The 22,785-nt window shown below is 48.9% G+C and overlaps 1 protein-coding gene across 2 annotated transcripts in view; it reads left to right on the top strand.

Moving 5' to 3' along the window:
• GAS2 (growth arrest specific 2) overlaps window positions 1–22,785 on the top strand; it is a 129,475-nt gene that overhangs the window by 64,636 nt on the left and 42,054 nt on the right. For both annotated transcript variants that reach the window (XM_075325601.1, XM_075325600.1), the window contains exons 6-7: window positions 17,090–17,237; window positions 17,375–17,482. In XM_075325601.1, the coding sequence (XP_075181716.1) occupies window positions 17,090–17,237; window positions 17,375–17,482 (256 nt within the window). The remainder of the gene's footprint in view (window positions 1–17,089; window positions 17,238–17,374; window positions 17,483–22,785) is intronic.

The raw sequence follows: 22,785 nt of genomic DNA, 5'->3' as shown, positions 1-22,785 counted from the left end.
CCTGTGAATGCGGAGTAGAATATGTCGGGAAAACAATCAGAGAGTTCAGACGACGAATTGGGGACCATTTGGGTGACATAGAACACAAGAGAGAGACCCCTCTGGCGCGCCATGTGAATAACACACATGGAGGAAGGAAAACTGTGATCTCCTTCATTGGCATTGACAAAGTCGAACCACCAATCAGGGGTGGTAACTGGGATCGCCTGATCCTACAGCGCGAAACGAGGTGGATCTTCAAGTTGGATACGGTGTCACCCAGGGGCCTAAATGAACAACTACAATATGGCTGCTATATTTAACCTGACTCCCCATATCCTGAATACGATGTATACCTCTCTATGAAACTTCTCTTGCTACTATCCATAAACCTGTGCCAGTATCTAGCCTGCCTAAATATTACTGGACATAATCGGGGCATGCTTTTGGCCCCCCATATTATATATGTGTGGCAGAAGATAACAATCTATTCTGCCACGCTGTCTTTCTGTTAAAATACACCAACTCCTACTACACTCATGGGTTATGTGCAATCCTCCCCCCCCCCCCCCCTTATTTTGGGGAATGAGTGATAAGAAATAACCACTAAGTTATCCCCCAAAAAAAATTGTTGCTACTCATATATATTGCTTCATAGTAAGTCTAAGCGACATTCTAACGTCCAGACATTATATAGTGTTGTATGTGAAATATAGCAGGGATTATTTTGGGCTGCATGTCTTTATTATCTTGAGTCACTGGAACACATGAATGTGTGCTTGAACCTGGAGCAGTCCCCCTACTGAGAGGTAATGTTTATTGGTCACATGTGCAGTATAGTTGCCTATTGGATGTGTCCCCTTCCACTGTTGGCTGACACATGGCATCGTTTTTACACAATGCAATACATTACGATCCATGTATATTTTATATAAAATTTTTTTTTTTTTGGCCCCTCTGTGTGAGGGTCAGGGGGAAGTCCTGTGGCCTGCATCCCCCCCCCCCCCTTTTTGTTAATATGATGATAGGACAGATCACTTGGTGATGTGAGCATTATGTGACATCTCCTCCAGACGTGGAGGTTTTCCCTGCTACGAAATTACATAATTACATCTATATATTTTAGTATAACTACGACATTAGAACCCAATGAACTATTCAGAGAGATTAGATACTTTGTGCGTTATTTCTAATTGTATGCCCTATGGGCGTGCCCGGTGTCAGAGGACCACATTGAGGGACATTGTGACGTGCTGGGTCACATGTCCGATCACGTGGTGCGGAATGCACCACGTGATGCAGAGCTGGCCTCTCTGTGGGCGTGCCTGATACCGGAGGTCCGCTCTGGGGGACATGGTGACGTGCTGGATCACATGTCCGATCACGTGGTGCGGAATGCACCACGTGACACGGAACTGGCCTCTCTATGGGCGTGCCTGACATCGGAGGTCCGCAACGAAGGACATGGTGACGTAATGGATCACGTGTCCGACCACGTGGTGCTTAGTGCACCACGTGAGGCGGATCAAGCCTCCCTCTCGTGATCGCTATCCGGAAGTGCGGTACACGCCGGGGCGTAATGGTTTTTGGAATACATGCCAATGCCCGGGACACGTGGAAAGCCGCTGTCATGGCGATAACTATTAACCAGATGGTGAGTTATTACATTACTCATGGGTTGCACCTGTTTAGGAGTTGCTGGGATTGGCTGTGCGGGCCCCTAACTATACATTTATAGATGACTAATGAGGGGGTTGACGGTTGGCAGCATTTGGTGTTTGGACTTTGCAGGTCACACACCTTTCTTTGACCCACTACATGATCTTTCATGCTTGGACCCCTGAGGAGTCACAGAAAGTGACGAAACGCGTTCGGGAGGCGGGAGGCATGTGGGACTACCATTTTCAAGGATATAGGTTCAGATGTGGACCGTCCTTGTAAGGACGGGAGACAAGGGGGTTTAGGGCAAGACATACCTAGCCTGGACCACAGGCCCCTTTGTGACCCTTCCTAAAGACGGACTGCCGTACCAAACGTTTGAAGATCCTCCAAATGGGTGAGATCGTTCTTAATTTTATATCTTAGTATGTGTAAGCGATCCCTGTATTAGGGGATAGTATATACCTTACTGCTTATGAGGAGATAGGTTCCTAAATTTAGCTTTAAGCTAACGGAACTTCTGTGCAAAAAATCCTCATAATGCGGTATGTATGACGGTAATTTATACCAGCATTACACATAATTGTTTTCCCCCTATCGGTGTTTTCCAAGGGTTGTTCATTGCAGCATGGTAACATGCACCTTGGTTACCTGCAGGGTGATCCTAAGTGTATTTTATAAGTGTTTGTTCAAAATGAATTTTAAATAGCTCTATTAAAAGCTAAGTTTTAGTAATCTATATTCTGTAGCTGCTGTCAATCAAATAATTTCCCAAACTTTACTTGCCTATATTTCAGAAACTATACATCCGATCTCACAACTACAGGTATGTATAGAATCAGAATGATAGCGCCAGTATAGCACTGGCTTTATTTTATATAGGAAAATCCTGGTGGTTGATCCTCTTTAAATCAGGTTTTGCTCTTAAATGTCTTGGTAATTTTTTATATTATTATTTTTCACATCACAATCTTTTCATGCGCTGTCCAATAGGTCTAATTGAAGACTCAATGGTCCCGATTTGTCCTTTAAGTTTTTTTCTGTCACTTTTCTTTTGTTTTATGGTATTTGTTGATGTTTTTTGTGCCAAATTCTTTAAAGTAGCTCAACTCTTAACTTATATGCAATTTTTTAGCACAATAACAGCTCACCTGTTTTGCTCAAATGTCGTAAAATTTGCGCAAAATTACATAAAATGACTCCGGGGCTGGAGTAAATTTGCTCAAAACATTTTGAGACTTAAAAAAAATATATACAAAATTAAATTTGCATTTGATGAATTAGCTGAAAACATGCGGACACACCTGAATTTTGACTGCAATAATGAACATAATAAAGATAGGCAAACGCAGATAAACCAGACCTTATATTTCTTTTCATTTGCACTTTTTTTTTAAGGTGTAAATGAAAAATAGGCAAAAACACTCTGAAAACTAGACAAAAAATGTGCAAATGCAATAATAGGGTTATAGCTTTCTGTTGTTTCCGGAAACACATGTACATTAGCAGCAATGAATAGACCCCACCCTAATCTTTTGCATGGAAGCATCTAATGAGTGTGTGCAAAGGTCATTGTGACAGGAGGAGGGAGGGGGTCAGCTGTGACATCGACTATTGTGATTGGTGGATGATGTGTTATCAGCTGTGTATAGAGGTGTTATCTGTCCTTGTAATGCTACCTCTAATGATAGTGAGCCTGCTGAAAACTTGTCACCCTAGGTACAGGGAAGTACCAAGCAAAAGGGAAGGGAAACCATGAGTCTAGGGAAGGGGGAGATGGTGACTTCTGACCAAGCCTATCGCTGGGCCCTGGGTTCCCTGACCACCCTAGATAGGTTCCGCACCTATGTACCGAGCCGGATACCTGGCCTTGGCTGACCCAGATCTGGGTCCTAGGTAGGGAGTGGATGGGATTAGCTCTTCATCAGCCCCACTAGGCACTAAAGGATACACCGGGATAACAAACAAGGGTAAACCACAAACAACTTTTCTCTAGTTGTCTCAAGGAGAGAAACTCCTACAACCACCAAGATTCTCCAGATGCAGACAAGTCACCTGCTTGCACTGAAGACTTGATAAACATGTATCAAATATCACCAGCACCAAGTAATAGGAAGTAAAGGTATACAGTGTGTCCACCCATATCCTGCCCACCGCCATTAACTTGAGAACGGCGGAAGCTATAGGCATAGAAGTGGTGTCTAGGTATAGTAAAGTAGCCATGCGCTACGCAATGAAACCACCTATAGCGCCACATGGTGGAAAACAATGGAGTTAGCATTTTTATCTCGAAAACGGAACGAGATAGAGAAAAAAAGGGAACTACAAAGTTGTAGAGCATCATCAATTCAATACGAATCGACACCTTGCATACAGAAATGCTATGATTAGAACGTGTAAAACTCACAAGGCTGCGGACGTGAAGCGATACCTCATGGAGACCTTCCTACAAGTCATCGGGTATGGTGGCTGTGTGGAGTGGCCTCCACGCTCACCTGACCTGACCCCATTGGACTTCTTTCTGTGAGGTCACATCAATCAGCAGGTGTATGCGACCCCTCCACCAACATTGCAGGACCTACGACGACGTATCACAGAGGCTTGTGCTAACGTGTCACCCACCATATTGCACAACGTGCAGCAAGATACAGTATGCTGTCCAGAGCCCAGATGTGCATTGCAACTGACGGGGGCCACTTTGAGCATCAAAGTTAAATGAGCGCCATATGCGTGACCAGCATTCAATGTTTTGGGAGGTTCATGGGTTTCATCTCATAGCATTTCTGAATGCAAGGTGTCGAGTCGTATTGAATTGATGATGCCCTACAACTTTGTAATTCACTTTTTTTCTCTACCTCGTTCCATTTTCGAGATAAAAATGCTAACTCTGTTGTTTTCCAGCAGGTGGCGCTATAGGTGGTTTCATTGCGTAGCGCATGGCTACTTTACTATACCTAGACACCACTTCTATGCGTATATCGTTGCCACCGTTTTCAAGTTAATGGCGGTGGACAGGATATGGGTGGACACACTGTATAAAGACAAGAAAAGTACTAATGAACAGCAGCTCACAGGCTTAAGAAATACACAGGGTCCTAAAGGGAAAAGGATAAGAACCAAGCAGGAATGATAGAAGGTCACGGAGCAAATGCTGCGACCTTCTATAGCCAAACACCACAGGACTGTCTGTCACCCGTGACACACCCGTGAAAAAACTCTTCTTGCAAGAGTCTAGAATAGCCTTATATAATATAATTCTGGTCATTTTCTGATGATACAGTTAGGTCCAGAAATATTTGGACAGTGACACAAGTTTTGTTATTTTAGCTGTTTACAAAAACATGTTCAGAAATACAATTCTATATATAATATGGGCTGAAAGTGCACACTCCCAGCTGCAATATGAGAGTTTTCACATCCAAATCGGAGAAAGGGTTTAGAAATCATAGCTCTGTAATGCATAGCCTCCTCTTTTTAAAGGGACCAAAAGTAATTGGACAAGGGACTCTAAGGGCTGCAATTAACTCTGAAGGCGTCTCCCTCGTTAACCTGTAATCAATGAAGTAGTTAAAAGGTCTGGGGTTGATTACAGGTGTGTGGTTTTGCATTTGGAAGTTGTTGCTGTGACCAGACAACATGCGGTCTAAGGAACTCTCAATTGAGGTGAAGCAGAACATCCTGAGGCTGAAAAAAAAGAAAAAATCCATCAGAGAGATAGCAGACATGCTTGGAGCAGCAAAATCAACAGTCGGGTACATTCTGAGAAAAAAGGAATTGACTGGTGAGCTTGGGAACTCCAAAAGGCCTGGGCGTCCACGGATGACAACAGTGGTGGATGATCGCCGCATACTTTCTTTGGTGAAGAAGAACCCGTTCACAACATCAACTGAAGTCCAGAACACTCTCAGTGAAGTAGGTGTATCTGTCTCTAAGTCAACAGTAAAGAGAAGACTCCATGAAAGTAAATACAAAGGGTTCACATCTAGATGCAAACCATTAATCAATTCCAAAAATAGACAGGCCAGAGTTAAATTTGCTGAAAAACACCTCATGAAGCCAGCTCAGTTCTGGAAAAGTATTCTATGGACAGATGAGACAAAGATCAACCTGTACCAGAATGATGGGAAGAAAAAAGTTTGGAGAAGAAAGGGAACGGCACATGATCCAAGGCACACCACATCCTCTGTAAAACATGGTGGAGGCAACGTGATGGCATGGGCATGCATGGCTTTCAATGGCACTGGGTCACTTGTGTTTATTGATGACATAACAGCAGACAAGAGTAGCCGGATGAATTCTGAAGTGTACCGGGATATACTTTCAGCCCAGATTCAGCCAAATGCCGCAAAGTTGATCGGACGGCGCTTCATAGTACAGATGGACAATGACCCCAAGCATACAGCCAAAGCTACCCAGGAGTTCACGAGTGCAAAAAAGTGGAACATTCTGCAATGGCCAAGTCAATCACCAGATCTTAACCCAATTGAGCATGCATTTCACTTGCTCAAATCCAGACTTAAGACGGAAAGACCCACAAACAAGCAAGACCTGAAGGCTGCGGCTGTAAAGGCCTGGCAAAGCATTAAGAAGGAGGAAACCCAGCGTTTGGTGATGTCCATGGGTTCCAGACTTAAGGCAGTGACTGCCTCCAAAGGATTCGCAACAAAATATTGAAAATAAAAATATTTTGTTTGGGTTTGGTTTATTTGTCCAATTACTTTTGACCTCCTAAAATGTGGAGTGTTTGTAAAGAAATGTGACAATTCCTACAATTTCTATCAGATATTTTTGTTCAAACCTTCAAATTAAACGTTACAATCTGCACTTGAATTCTGTTGTAGAGGTTTCATTTCAAATCCAATGTGGTGGCATGCAGAGCCCAACTCGCCAAAATTGTGTCACTGTCCAAATATTTCTGGACCTAACTGTACATTCCCTTTAAGCGCATATTTCCATTGCCGGCCTATGGATTAATCTCCGGTTTGGGTAAGATCTCAGCGTGCCGGTAATGCAGCAATGGCTGGAATGTTCCCCGCTCGGTCTCCTAATCTTGTATTTTATAGGCAGCAGATTGGCGCGGATCGTCAGCGAGGGAGGGGGTAATAATCCGGTGATTTGAGCCACAGGCACAAGAGAGCTGTGTGTTCTCTTATTTTACGGCCTGGGCCCTGTGCAGGTGGAGGTTCTCCGTCCTTAGGGACTTGTGTGATTTACGGCCTACAGGACCGGCCAGACAGACAGGAAGTAGAAGAATCTTTATAGCCATTCCTTCCCAGCTCGGGGAATGTTTCATCAAAGACGACGGCCCGTTCCCGCCGCTCATAGGTTTCCATTGTTCTTGGCGTCTGCGGTGCGGCGCTGTTGTATTCAGGGAAAGCACAATCACAGATGACAGAATTCTAGGTCAAGTCAATGCCGTATCCATGTAACCCCAGCTATATACTGGCTATATACTGGGGGTTCTAGGGTTCCTCCATCAAGGGTCAACCCCCCCAAGTCATGTCTCCAATGTGCTCAAGTAACCAATGGGGGGCATTGGTTTATGCTTGATGTCTGGGGGCAATAAGGGCCCTCTTGTTAGACAGTAAGTGGTTATCCCCTTATTAACAGACCAACAGTATGGAGGGAGATTGGTGCGTACATCCGCTACATGAAGAAAAGTCTGTGCCCCCTACACATTCCCCGTACAGTAGCTTCTCTGACCTCCCATTCTCCATCCATATATACGAGGGTCGGTCCATCTGCAGCCTCCGATCTTCTGGGAAGGATTCATATAAGATTTTGGAGGTTTCTATGAGAATTTTTGTCCCTCCAACCAGAAAAGCATTTGTGAGATCAGACCCTGATGTTGGGGAGACGTCGGGCTCACACTTTCCATTCTAATTCATCTCAAAGGTGTTGTATGGGGCTGAGGTCCGGGATCGGTCATGTTCTTCCTCCAACTATGAATGGACCTTGTGAACTGGGTACAGTCATGGGGAACAGAAAATGGTCGTCTCAAAACTATTCCCACAAAGCTGGAAGCTACAATTGTCCACAATGTCTCGTGATGAAGGGCTCGGCATTGTGCTTGGTAATGTACGGCTCAGCATTGTGCTTGGTGATGTACGGCTGCTGTAGCTCCTCGGCATTGTGCTTGGTGATGTATGGCTCGGGATTGTGCTTGGTGATGTATGGCTCGGCATTGTGCTTGGTGATATACGTCTCGGCATTGTGCTTGGTGATGTAGGGCTCGGCATTGTGCTTGGTGATGTAGGGCTCGGCATTGTGCTTCGTGATGTACTGCTCGGCATTGTGCTTGGTGATGTACGGCTCGGCATTGTGCTTGGTAATGTACGGCTCGGCATTGTGCTTGGTGATGTACGGCTCGGCATTGTGCTTGGTAATGTACGGCTCGGCATTGTGCTTGGTGATGTAGGGCTCTGCATTGTGCTTGGTGATGTATGGCTCAGCATTGTGCTTGATGGTGTACGGCTCAGCATTGTGCTTGGTGGTGTATGGCTCAGCATTGTGCTTGGTGATGTACGGCTCAGCATTGTGCTTGGTGATGTACGGCTCCACATTGTGCTTGGTGATGTATGGCTCCGCATTGTGCTTGGTGATGTGTGGCTCGGCATTGTGCTTGGTGGTGTACGGCTCAGCATTGTGCTTGGTGATGTATGGCTCGGCATTGTGCTTGGTGATGTACGGCTCAGCATTGTGCTTGATGATGTAGGGCTCGGCATTGTGCTTGGTGATGTATGGCTCCGCATTGTGCTTGGTGATGTGTTGCTCGGCATTGTGCTTGGTGGTGTATGGCTCAGCATTGTGCTTGGTGATGTACGGCTCGACATTGTGCTTGGTGATGTACGGCTCCACATTGTGCTTGGTGATGTATGGCTCCGCATTGTGCTTGGTGATGTGTGGCTCGGCATTGTGCTTGGTGGTGTACGGCTCAGCATTGTGCTTGGTGATGTATGGCTCGGCATTGTGCTTGGTGATGTATGGCTCGGCATTCTGCTTCGTGATGTACGGCTCGGCATTGTGCTTGGTAATGTACGGCTCAGCATTGTGCTTGGTAATGTACGGCTCAGCATTGTGCTTGGTGATGCACGGCTCGGCATTGTGCTTGGTGATCTATGGCTCGGCATTGTGCTTGGTGATGTATGGCTCGGCATTGTGCTTGGTGATCTATGGCTCGGCATTGTGCTTGGTAATGTACGGCTCGGCATTGTGCTTGGTGATGTACGGCTCGGCATTGTGCTTGGTGATGTACAGTTCGGCAGTGTGCTTGGTGATGTACGGCTCGGGATTGTGCTTGGTGATGTACGGCTCGGCATTCTACTTGGTGATGTACGGCTCGGCATTGTGCTTGGTAATGTACGGCTCGGCATTGTGCTTGGTGATGTACGGCTCAGCATTGTGCTTGGTAATGTACGGCTCGGCATTGTGCTTGGTAATGTACGGCTCGGCATTGTGCTTGGTAATGTACGGCTCAGCATTGTGCTTGGTGATGTACGGCTCGGCATTCTACTTGGTAATGTACGGCTCAGCATTGTGCTTGGTGATGTTCGGCTCGGCATTGTGCTTGGTGATCTATGGCTCGGCATTGTGCTTGGTGATGTATGGCTCGGCATTGTGCTTGGTGATGTATGGCTCAGCATTGTGCTTGGTAATGTACGGCTCAGCATTGTGCTTGGTGATGCACGGCTCGGCATTGTGCTTGGTGATCTATGGCTCGGCATTGTGCTTGGTGATGTATGGCTCGGCATTGTGCTTGGTGATCTATGGCTTGGCATTGTGTTTGGTGATGTACAGTTCGGCAGTGTGCTTGGTGATGTACGGCTCGGGAATGTGCTTGGTGATGTACGGCTCAGCATTCTACTTGGTGATGTACGGCTCAGCATTGTGCTTGGTAATGTACGGCTCGGCATTGTGCTTGGTGATGTACGGCTCGGCATTGTGCTTGGTAATGTACGGCTCGGCATTGTGCTTGGTAATGTACGGCTCGGCATTGTGCTTGGTAATGTACGGCTCGGCATTGTGCTTGGTAATGTACGGCTCAGCATTGTGCTTGGTGATGTACGGCTCGGCATTCTACTTGGTAATGTACGGCTCGGCATTGTGCTTGGTGATGCACGGCTCGGCATTGTGCTTGGTGATCTATGGCTCGGCATTGTGCTTGGTGATGTATGGCTCGGCATTGTGCTTGGTGATGTATGGCTCAGCATTGTGCTTGGTAATGTACGGCTCAGCATTGTGCTTGGTGATGCACGGCTCGGCATTGTGCTTGGTGATCTATGGCTCGGCATTGTGCTTGGTGATGTACGGCTCGGCATTGTGCTTGGTGATGTATGGCTCGGCATTGTGCTTGGTGATCTATGGCTCGGCATTGTGCTTGGTGATGTACAGTTCGGCAGTGTGCTTGGTGATGTACGGCTCGGGATTGTGCTTGGTGATGTACGGCTCGGCATTCTACTTGGTGATGTACGGCTCGGCATTGTGCTTGGTAATGTACGGCTCGGCATTGTGCTTGGTGATGTACGGCTCAGCATTGTGCTTGGTAATGTACGGCTCGGCATTGTGCTTGGTAATGTACGGCTCGGCATTGTGCTTGGTAATGTACGGCTCAGCATTGTGCTTGGTGATGTACGGCTCGGCATTCTACTTGGTAATGTACGGCTCGGCATTGTGCTTGGTGATGTTCGGCTCGGCATTGTGCTTGGTGATGTACGGCTCGGCATTGTGCTTGGTAATGTACGGCTTGGCATTGTGCTTGGTAATGTACGGCTCGGCATTGTGCTTGGTGATGTATGGCTCAGCATTGTGCTTGGAGGTGTACGGCTCAGCATTGTGCTTGGTGGCATACGGCTGCTGCAGCTGCTCGGCCATGAACCTCCAGTGTTTGTGGTGATGTTACCAGCGGAGGTCTGGACTCTGCAATTATGGAGTCAGCAGAGCGGTGGTGACTTTTCTGCCCTCTAATCCTCAGCAATCGCCCCCCCCCCCCCCCCACACCTCTCTGTAACATTACGGAGTCTCTTTTTCGTGGTTCAGTTGCTGCAATTCCTTCCACTTCCACAATACTATCATTCACAGGTGATGGAGGAGGATTCAGGAGAGAGAAGTGTCATGAACGGACTTGTTACCCCGGTGGCTGTTGTTAAAGGATGTACTGGTATCAGTGAGCTCTACACCACTGGCCGCTCTGTCACATGTTAGTAAAGGAAAACGGCATGGGGCACTGAGGTTATATACTGGGGGTATGATACACCAGGGGGGAGAAGAGGCTGGATGTTATACACCGGGGCGAGGGACTGGATGTTCTACTTAAGGAGATGAGGGGCTGGAGGTTACACACCAGTGGTGATGAGGGGCTGGATGATTTACACCAGGGGCGAGGGGCTGTAGGATGTATACTGGGGGTGAGGAGCCAAATATTATATCCCATGTGCGAGGGGCTGAATATTGTACACTAGGAGGTGAGGGGCTCGATGTTGTACACTAGGAGGTGAGGGGCTCGATGTTGTACACCAGGAGGTGAGGGGCCAGAGGTTATACACCAGGAGGTGAGGGGCTCGATGTTGTACACCAGGAGGTGAGGGGCTCGATGTTGTACACCAGGAGGTGAGGGGCTCGATGTTGTACACCAGGAGGTGAGGAGCTCGATGTTGTACACCAGGAGGTGAGGGGCTCGATGTTGTACACCAGGAGGTGAGGGGCTCGATGTTGTACACCAGGAGGTGAGGGGCTCGATGTTGTACACCAGGAGGTGAGGGGCTCGATGTTGTACACCAGGAGGTGAGGGGCTCGATGTTGTACACCAGGAGGTGAGGGGCTCGATGTTGTACACCAGGAGGTGAGGGGCTCGATGTTGTACACCAGGAGGTGAGGGGCTCGATGTTGTACACTAGGAGGTGAGGGGCTCGATGTTGTACACCAGAAGGTGAGGGGCTCGATGTTGTACACCAGGAGGTGAGGGGCTCGATGTTGTACACCAGGAGGTGAGGGGCTCGATGTTGTACACCAGGAGGTGAGGGGCTGAATATTGTACACTAGGAGGTGAGGGGCTCGATGTTGTACACCAGGAGGTGAGGGGCCAGAGGTTATACACCAGGAGGTGAGGGGCCAGAGGTTATACACCAGGAGGTGAGGGGCCAGAGGTTATACACCAGGAGGTGAGGGGCTGAATATTGTACACCAGGAGGTGAGGGGCTCGATGTTGTACACCAGGAGGTGAGGGGCCAGAGGTTATACACCAGGAGGTGAGGGGCCAGAGGTTATACACCAGGAGGTGAGGGGCTGAATATTGTACACCAGGAGGTGAGGGGCTCGATGTTGTACACCAGGAGGTGAGGGGCTCGATGTTGTACACCAGGAGGTGAGGGGCTCGATGTTGTACACTAGGAGGTGAGGGGCTCGATGTTGTACACCAGGAGGTGAGGGGCTCGATGTTGTACACTAGGAGGTGAGGGGCTCGATGTTGTACACCAGGAGGTGAGGGGCTCGATGTTGTACACTAGGAGGTGAGGGGCTCGATGTTGTACACTAGGAGGTGAGGGGCTCGATGTTGTACACTAGGAGGTGAGGGGCTCGATGTTGTACACCAGGAGGTGAGGGGCTCGATGTTGTACACCAGGAGGTGAGGGGCTCGATGTTGTACACCAGGAGGTGAGGGGCTGAATATTGTGCACCAGGAGGTGAGGGGCCAGAGGTTATACACCAGGAGGTGAGGGGCTCGATGTTGTACACCAGGAGGTGAGGGGCCAGAGGTTATACACCAGGAGGTGAGGGGCTGAATATTGTACACTAGGAGGTGAGGGGCTCGATGTTGTACACCAGGAGGTGAGGGGCTCGATGTTGTACACCAGGAGGTGAGGGGCTCGATGTTGTACACCAGGAGGTGAGGGGCTCGATGTTGTACACCAGGAGGTGAGGGGCTCGATGTTGTACACCAGGAGGTGAGGGGCTCGATGTTGTACACCAGGAGGTGACGGGCTGAATATTGTACACTAGGAGGTGAGGGGCTCGATGTTGTACACTAGGAGGTGAGGGGCTCGATGTTGTACACCAGGAGGTGAGGGGCTTGTGACTCGCCCACCCCAGGGCTATGGGACACCCGGTGCCGGGCCGGACTAGTCCGGTGGTAGTCAGTGGTGGCTGGGCCCGGCTCCGTGGCCCTGGTGGGTGTCAGTAGAATATGTGGCTTGCTTGTTAATGGTTGTGTTCGTGACGCCACCTGTGGTATGCGGCTAATAAGCCGCCGCTGCTGTGTGAGGCCACCGGGATGATGTTATAGCAGCAATGGTGGTACTGCTCCCCACAGGTGGAGCAATGCCCGGGGCACAGTTGGTGCTCGTGAATGTCTATGCAGGTGAAATGACAGAGGCAACTCCAAGGGTGCAGTTCAAGTTCTTTACTCACAGTTCTTTTTAGAGCAGGCAGGACCCTTGGACTGCTGAGACCACTGTCAGGGACCTCCGTCTTCTGGGTGATTCAGAGTGTGAAATCCGGTACCCTCTCTCTTAGTGTCTCCTTCTCTGCTGTCTTCACTAGCCTTGCCCGAGTTAGGATGGCCCTGGCTTGGCCTCCATTACAGCCTCCAGGCTGGGGGGGTCACCTGTCGGCTGATTACCCCTTTTCTGAAGGGCTGCTCTGGGTTCTGGCCCTGGGAGCTTGCAACGTCCCTGGGCCTCGGTTTTTACTGTTTGGAGATTGTCTTTTCACTCCTCCAGTCTCTAGGGACCGTCCCCTGTCGCAGCTAATCACTCCACCGATGTCACTGTGGACCAGGCCACCGCAGCCTGCAGCTACTCGTAGCGCCTCTGGGCCCTCGGCTTCGGTACCCAACAAGGACAGCTCGTGGTACCTACAGGACTACCCGCGGCCCTGCGACCCTTTCTTTCTTCTCTTCTTTCTCCTTGCCTGCCTCCAGCAGGCCTCCTCCTCCCTCCTTTCTCTCGTTCTTCTCCTCCAACTACATGCTCACTCCTCACTCTCTCACTCCCTGAGCGAACTGACTAAACTTGACCTTCCTATCTCTGTCTGCTCTCCTTGGCTCCTCCCACCTCCCCAGTTGCTAAGCTACCACCCTATGGGAGCAGGGATGGGTCTTACAGCCCCTCTCAGCATGCAGCATGGGAGGGTTGCCTGCCACTTTCCCTGGTCCTGTGTGTCCCTAGCAATGGGTGTAGTGTGGATTTACCAGGGGACCGGAGTTCACTCTCTTCCTCTCCCAGAATGGGGCATCACACCGCTGGTGGGGTGCAATGACCTGTGGCGACGGAAGCCTCAGGGGCGCCACACTCCCCCACAGCAAATCCCAGCACGTCCTCGGGCTGAAAAACAACAAAAACATGTGGAAGAACTGCAAAACATTTTTGGTATGCAAAACATAAAACAATAAAACATTTCTTCCCTTTATGGGAGGCACATATCAGTGAACGTTGCGAACTTCTTATAAAGAAACTATGTGTGCACTTTCAGTTCATTGCACAGTTTGGGCACTTCCCCCATAATTCTGGTAGGGGGCACAACGGGTGCAACTATCTACATTTTCGGCTACAACAAGTCCAGTAGCCCGGCAGTTCGTTTCTTTCAATCAAACACTAATGGGACAATTCAACCAGCCATTAAGTCCAATGGCCTGGTTACATAGGACACATAAACAACATACCAGCCACTAAGTCCAGTGGCCTGGTAGGACATAACACATACACCTTCACCGGGGCCCACATTCCAGTTCAGTGGCCCGGTAGCACATAACATGGGGGGGTGACGTCTTCAAAAAGCATCAGGGGCAGTACAGCAGGAAAGGGTGTCATCTTCGAAAAGAATAAGGGGCAAAACACGAGGGACTTCTTCAAAAAGAATGAGGGGCTATGTACAGTTCAGCAACTCCTTACTTCTTTACTTCTTTACATGTAGAGATTCTTCTCCGGCTCCCCACCTGGCAGCAGGTAGACAGCGGTCAGCACAGTCTGCGTCTCCTGCGTGGCTGTAGCAGGCCTGCTGCAAGATGCTGCGGCCTGGGCCTGCTCTGAGGTAGTGCTGCTGGCTTGCATAGGGTTACTGGCTGGCGCGAGGCTGCTGGCTTGCAGGGGGTTACCAGCCATACGGCGCCACTCTAGCTCTTCTGGGGCTGCCTCCTTGTCTTGGCGGGCCGCGCCTGGCATGGCGGCGGCCTGGGTTGGAGTCGCTGCTGCGGTGAGATCTTGGCGGGCCGCACCTGGCGTAGCTACGGCCCGGATCGGCGTCGCCGTGTCGGGCGTCTCTCCAGGGACCGCGGGCATGGCAGCGGGGGTTGGGGCTCTCGCGCCGGCAGGGGCATTAAATGACTCACCCCTCAGTTGCATCTCCGGTGTTCTGGTGGTCGCTGTCTTGCTGCAGGGTGCTGGTATCGGAGCTGCGGTCGTGGCACGCGCGCCTGCAGGAGGACCGGGCAGGAACCCCACCCGGCAATCCGGGCTCCGCCGGCTGGGGCTGTCACTCTCTTTACCCGGCTCTGCAGCGGCGGCTGGATCTTCTCCGCTCTCCAGGACGCAGGACACAACCCGGTTCCGAGGTGCGTGTCCCGGCCCGGCCACTCCTCCTCTGGCCGCTCGTTGCTCGGCGTCCATCCTTTTAGCTTCTTCACGCGCCATCTTTTCTTCCTCCGCCTTCTATGGCGGGCACCGCTTCGCGCGCTTTTCTTGGACAAGGGGGCGGGGCTTCTCTTCGCGCCCTTTCTTCTTGCACGCCCCCCTTCTTCCCGCTCTCAGCAGCGCTAATGGCGGCGGTTTCTCAGTAAAGTACACAGTCTGTCACACGGTTCTTCAGGCGCACAGTACCCGGTTAGACCGGGCACGAAATCCTGTTCGTGACGCCAAAATTGACTCGCCCACCCCAGGGCTATGGGACACCCGGTGCCGGGCCGGACTAGTCCGGTGGTAGTCAGTGGTGGCTGGGCCCGGCTCCGTGGCCCTGGTGGGTGTCAGTAGAATATGTGGCTTGCTTGTTAATGGTTGTGTTCATGACGCCACCTGTGGTATGCGGCTAATAAGCCGCCGCTGCTGTGTGAGGCCACCGGGATGATGTTATAGCAGCAATGGTGGTACTGCTCCCCACAGGTGGAGCAATGCCCGGGGCACAGTTGGTGCTTGTGAGTGTCTATGCAGGTGAAATGACAGAGGCAACTCCAAGGGTGCAGTTCAAGTTCTTTACTCACAGTTCTTTTTAGAGCAGGCAGAACCCTTGGACTGCTGAGACCACTGTCAGGGACCTCCGTCTTCTGGGTGATTCAGAGTGTGAAATCCGGTACCCTCTCTCTTAGTGTCTCCTTCTCTGCTGTCTTCACTAGCCTTGCCCGAGTTAGGATGGCCCTGGCTTGGCCTCCATTACAGCCTCCAGGCTGGGGGGTCACCTGTCGGCTGATTACCCCTTTTCTGAAGGGCTGCTCTGGGTTCTGGCCCTGGGAGCTTGCAACGTCCCTGGGCCTCGGTTTTTACTGTTTGGAGATTGTCTTTTCACTCCTCCAGTCTCTAGGGACCGTCCCCTGTCGCAGCTAATCACTCCACCGATGTCACTGTGGACCAGGCCACCGCAGCCTGCAGCTACTCGTAGCGCCTCTGGGCCCTCGGCTTCGGTACCTAACAAGGACAGCTCGTGGTACCTACAGGACTACCCGCGGCCCTGCAACCCTTTCTTTCTTCTCTTCTTTCTTTCTCCTTGCCTGCCTCCAGCAGGCCTCCTCCTCCCTCCTTTCTCTCGTTCTTCTCCTACATGCTCACTCCTCACTCTCTCACTCCCTGAGCGAACTGACTAAACTTGACCTTCCTATCTCTGTCTGCTCTCCTTGGCTCCTCCCACCTCCCCAGTTGCTAAGCTACCACCCTATAGGAGCAGGGATGGGTCTTACGGCCCCTCCCAGCATGCAGCATGGGAGGGTTGCCTGCCACTTTCCCTGGTCCTGTGTGTCCCTAGCAATGGGTGTAGTGTGGATTTACCAGGGGACCGGAGTTCACTCTCTTCCTCTCCCAGAATGGGGCATCACACCGCTGGTGGGGTGCAATGACCTGTGGCGACGGAAGCCTCAGGGGCGCCACACTTGATGTTGTACACTAGGAGGTGAGGGGCTCGATGTTGTACACCAGGAGGTGAGGGGCCAGAGGTTATACACCAGGACGTGAGGGGCCAGAGGTTATACACCAGGGGGGAGGTGCTGGAGGTAATACACCGGCGGGCAAGGAAATGGATGTTATACACCAGGGAGTGTGGGGCTCAATGTTAAACACTTGGGGTGAGGGTCTGGAGGTTACAGTATAAGGATGGAAATCTCCATATTGAAGGAGCACAGAGTATTTCAGGAGAGGCGTGTGCTGGTCTGGTGGGAGGTCATGAATTGAAAATGGCATATTATAATTTTTATTATGTATTGCATTACTTATGTTTGGTTATAGAATCTTCTCATTATCTGACCCCATCTCATTGACAGGTTTGGTGTGGAGCCCCCTGGATTAATAAAACTGGAAAAAGAGATTGAACAGGAAGAAACCCTTTCTACCCCCACCCCATCCCCGTCCCCCTCCCCAACAAAGACCTCATCTGGGAAAAAGAGCGCCGGGAAGTTACTAGATGACGCTGTAAGTTCTGTCTATATACGTTACATTACCATATCTGTACCAAGGAGACGTCTCCCCCCCCACGCACTAATTCAGGGACGGTTGGGGACAGTAGTTTTCAGTCCTGTCCATAATCGGATTGAACTTTGTGTTTTTAGGTTCAACGTATCTCCGAAGACCCTCCTTGTAAATGTCCCAGTAAGTTCTGCGTGGAGCGTCTTTCTCAAGGACGGTACAAGGTCGGCGAGAAAATCCTTTTTATAAGGGTAAATAAAGTCTTTTATTCTCCATTTACAGTCTCTTTTATATACTGCATATATTGTATTTCTGATGTTGAGGTGTCAAAGCTTTTGTTCTGTGCTGATAATGTCCCTTAGGCCTCTTTCACACGTCCGTCAAAAAACACGCGGACGTGTTAGGTGCGTTTTGCCCTCCGTGAGCCGTGTTTATGGCACACGTGTGTTCTCCGTGTGTTATCTGTGATAACACACGGAGAACGGGAACTTTCTGCTCACCTGTCCCTGGCTTCGCTGTCCATGGTGCTGATCTACGGTCTCCGGTCCTAACGACTCCCCGCTGCTGCTGCTTCCTGTTGCAGTGAAGTGAATATGCAATGAGCATAATGAGCGGCGGTCGGCAGCAAGTGACAGCAGAGACTGCAGGGCTGGAGAAGGGGAGTAAAGTTTTTTTTTTCGAAGAAGAAACGTGTTTTCTCCGGCGCGTCTTACACGGAACATATCCATGTGGTCTGTTTGCAATACGTGTGACCCGTTTGCGTTCCATGTGACACCCGTGGTGCCGGAGAGAAAACGGACATGTTGCCGTGAGGAACACACGTATGTGTGGCATGGACACACGATCCGTGCATAAATACAGTTAGGTCCAGAAATATTTGGACAGTGACACAAGTTTTGTTATTTTAGCTGTTTACAAAAACATGTTCAGAAATACAATTCTATATATAATATGGGCTGAAAGTGCACACTCCCAGCTGCAATATGAGAGTTTTCACATCCAAATCGGAGAAAGGGTTTAGGAATCATAGCTCTGTAATGCATAGCCTCCTCTTTTTCAAGGGACCAAAAGTAATTGGACAAGGGACTCTAGAGGGCTGCAATTAACTCTGAAGGCGTCTCCCTCGTTAACCTGTAATCAATGAAGTAGTTAAAAGGTCTGGGGTTGATTACAGGTGTGTGGTTTTGCATTTGGAAGCTGTTGCTGTGACCAGACAACATGCGGTCTAAGGAACTCTCAATTGAGGTGAAGCAAAACATCCTGAGGCTGAAAAAAAAAGAAAAAATCCATCAGAGAGATAGCAGACATGCTTGGAGTAGCAAAATCAACAGTCGGGTACATTCTGAGAAAAAAGGAATTGACTAGTGAGCTTGGGAACTCAAAAAGGCCTGGGCGTCCACGGATGACAACAGTGGTGGATGATCGCCGCATACTTTCTTTGGTGAAGAAGAACCCGTTCACAACATCAACTGAAGTCCAGAACACTCTCAGTGAAGTAGGTGTATCTGTCTCTAACTCAACAGTAAAGAGAAGACTCCATGAAAGTAAATACAAAGGGTTCACATCTAGATGCAAACCATTCATCAATTCCAAAAATAGACAGGCCAGAGTTACATTTGCTGAAAAACCCCTCATGAAGCCAGCTCAGTTCTGGAAAAGTATTCTATGGACAGATGAGACAAAGATCAACCTGTACCAGAATGATGGGAAGAAAAAGGTTTGGAGAAGAAAGGGAATGGCACATGATCCAAGGCACACCACATCCTCTGTAAAACATGGTGGAGGCAACGTGATGGCATAGGCATGCATGGCTTTCAATGGCACTGGGTCACTTGTGTTTATTGATGACATAACAGCAGACAAGAGTAGCCGGATGAATTCTGAAGTGTACCGGGATATACTTTCAGCCCAGATTCAGCCAAATGCCGCAAAGTTGATCGGACGGCGCTTCATAGTATAGATGGACAATGACCCCAAGCATACAGCCAAAGCTACCCAGGAGTTCATGAGCGCAAAAAAGTGGAACATTCTGCAATGGCCAAGTCAATCACCAGATCTTAACCCAATTGAGCATGCATTTCACTTGCTCAAATCCAGACTTAAGACAGAAAGACCCACAAACAAGCAAGACCTGAAGGCTGCGGCTGTAAAGGCCTGGCAAAGCATTAAGAAGGAGGAAACCCAGCGTTTGGTGATGTCCATGGGTTCCAGACTTAAGGCAGTGATTGCCTCCAAAGGATTCGCAACAAAATATTGAAAATAAAAATATTTTGTTTGGGTTTGGTTTATTTGTCCAATTACTTTTGACCTCCTAAAATATGGAGTGTTTGTAAAGAAATGTGACAATTCCTACAATTTCTATCAGATATTTTTGTTCAAACCTTCAAATTAAACGTTACAATCTGCACTTGAATTCTGTTGTAGAGGTTTCATTTCAAATCCAATGTGGTGGCATGCAGAGCCCAACTCGCGAAAATTGTGTCACTGTCCAAATATTTCTGGACCTAACTGTACATACGTGTATCCAACTCCATTGAAAAACCAAGGTCTACGTGTGCCCATGTCTCCAGTACGTGAGGAAACTGACCAAACATGTACCGGAGGCACGTACGTGTGAAGGAGGCCCTAGTGTCAGTATGCAGCTGGAAAGCAGCCGCATTTATGTAATCCATCATGTAGACTGGAAGGCAGCAGTGACAACTTTAGGAGCCCATGTAGCCAGGACCAGGAACTTACACAGAAACCTAATTTATTCAATTTCCAGGAACGCTAATACATACTGAATTTCTTACACTTATATCCCTCCTATCATAGATATGTGGACCTATCATAGTCACTTGCGCGCTTCTTAATCAAATGCAGAATTTTGTCTGTATAAATGGTATAGTCCAGCCAGAGCCATTTATTAAGCAGTTTTGGCAATTTTCCAGTTACTATATAAATAAAGTGACCGTGCTTTCTGTTCAAGGGAGCGGAGACCTGGAGGCGCAGGCAATCTCTGTAAGCAATTTACTGCCGACCTGTCTACATGCCACCCACACTTTGTGCCTCCATCCCAAAGGAGGGTCTGCTTCACTGGTGTGACTGGCAGTCTCTCTGTGGGTGTTTAAAGAGAACTTCTCACCAGGTCAAACTTGGGCAGTTTTTGCTCTCATTTTATTCCTAAAGCTCCCCTGAGTATTGCGCTTTTTATTTTTTTAAAATCCGCCATACGGTTCCAGAGATACGGGGTTTTATTTTCAGTGCTATTTTTTATGGTCTTTCCAAGGGGGGCGTGGTTTACAGAGCAGCTTGAAGACATGCCCACAGGGAATTCTGTCAGCCACGCCTTCTTAGCACTAAATAAAAAGGCTCATATCTCTGGAACCGTATGGCGGATTTAGAAAAAAAAAAAGTGCAATACTCAGGGGATCAAAGGGAATAAAATAAGAGCAAAATTTGTCCACTTCTGGATTGGTGACAGATTCCCTTTAAGCTGTAGTATATTATATAAAGTCATTTTATAAAATATATTTAAAATAAGGAAACTGTGCAACTCACAACACAAAGATTGTCCAATGGATTTTTTTGTCATGCTCTACCCAGTTTATTTAATAGTTGGACAAATAGTGATCGTAATGTAGCACTAAAAAATTAAATTTGTTCAGCCCTGATCTTTTTGGCCTTTAATGATCCATTTATTTCTTTGGACAACCACTTTTTGTTTTAGAAAGTAACCTGATAATAAAACTATCAATGACTGATGTCGGAGTCGGAGCAGCAAGTGGGATTAGTGGACTCACTGGACCACGGGAGGGACCCAGGCTTACCCTTTAGTGGGAGGGGCTTATCAAAGTGCCCACCGCAAGGCAGATGTCAGGTATCACTCCCAGGGCAGTGATTGGGACTGTGGCTGCTGACCCCTAGGGTAGGTGACACTCTCAGGAATAGCTGGGTACAGGTGGGGTGACTGAGGCAACCTGGACAGGTGGGTACGAACAAGAGTGGTGGGCACTGCAGGGATAGACAGGTATGGGAAGGCAGGTACTGGAGACGGACACAGGGATAATGGGACAGGAGTTCAGGACCTGACAATTAGTTAGATAGCAGACTGGAGACTGACTAGAGGCATTGCGCAGGCACCTCCACTAATGGGAGGGTGCCTTAAGCACACAGTGCCTCTCAGCCATAGGCTGAAAGGCATTTTCTGGAAATAGAACGCTGACCCTTTAAGAGGAAGGCCGGTGTGCGCGTGCATCTTAGGTGCACCCTCGGGAACCCTTGGGAACCCTGTGCGGCATGTACAGGGCCAAGGAGGGGAAGGAGGCATTAGCACACATGGATGGCTGGGGTAGTGTGGGAGAGGACATGACCCGGCCGGGGAGGTGAGCAAGTTGGTGTCTCTGCAGAGACGCCGGTACTAAATGTACTCTGAAGGGGACTTCAGAAGCAATAGTTAATTTCCCGTATAGGCAAAATTATGCAATGTATCATGCATTTTCCAGAATTTTAAACTTCACAATACATTAACCAGCAGATAGCGCCGGTGCACAGGAGGGAGCTTCTGTGCTCTGTCCCAAGGCATAATGGGAGCCATATTTAGCTCTGAACTGTGGGGAAATCTGGAAGTGTTTAGTTTTCCTGCAGTGCCGCCACAGGGGATAAAAGGTATTACACAGTGTCCAGTCACATGGTTGCGCTATCGGTGTAACCCAGGACAGGACAGGTCCTCCAGAGAGGGAGACACTCTTTGTAACTGCTCTACACTCAAGTGCCCTAAACAGAAGCCCCTTCCTATCCCTTTTCTTAGGTATATGAAAATGGACAGCCCCTTTAAAATATCTAGGTTAGACATTTTAAAGGCTCTGGCTCTTCCCGCCTCCTCCCTCTCCATAGAATGTTATAAGCACCAACTGCTGTCTCCTAGTAACGGTCAAACAGTAACTATAATTTTAAATTGTTGTTTCATAAATCAATAGTGAATGTAAACATATAAAACTTTGTAATATATCTTATCAGAGAAATAATATAATAATAATATTTATTCATTTATATAGCGCTGTTAATTCCACAGCGCTTTACATACATTGGCAGCACTGTCCCCATTGGGGCTCAAGATCTAAAGTCCCTATGAGTATGTTTTTGGAGTGTGGGAGGAAACCGGAGACCCCGGAGGAAACCCACGCAAAAACGGGGAGAACATACAAACTCCTTGCAGATGGTGTCCTTGGTGGGATTTGAACCCAGGACCCCAGCGCTGCAAGACTGCAGTGCTAACCACTGAGCCACCATAAGACTGCAGTGCTAACCACTGAGCCACCACAAGACTGCAGTGCTAACCACTGAGCCACCACAAGACTGCAGTGCTAACCACTGAGCCACCACAAGACTGCAGTGCTAACCACTGAGCCACCACAAGACTGCAGTGCTAACCACTGAGCCACCACAAGACTGCAGTGCTAACCACTGAGCCACCGTGCCGTCCACTTCTTTCTCCTCCTGGACTGATCTTTCACTTTCAAAATTCTCAATTTAGAGGTAGAATTTGTCAGTTAAAAAGACTTTCCCATTACTG

This window comes from Anomaloglossus baeobatrachus, chromosome 10 (genome assembly GCF_048569485.1).
Source record: "Anomaloglossus baeobatrachus isolate aAnoBae1 chromosome 10, aAnoBae1.hap1, whole genome shotgun sequence".
Taxonomy (NCBI): Eukaryota; Metazoa; Chordata; class Amphibia; order Anura; family Aromobatidae; genus Anomaloglossus; species Anomaloglossus baeobatrachus.
The sequence above is the reverse complement of the archived record's forward strand: the minus strand, read 5'-3'. Positions and strand labels throughout refer to the sequence as shown.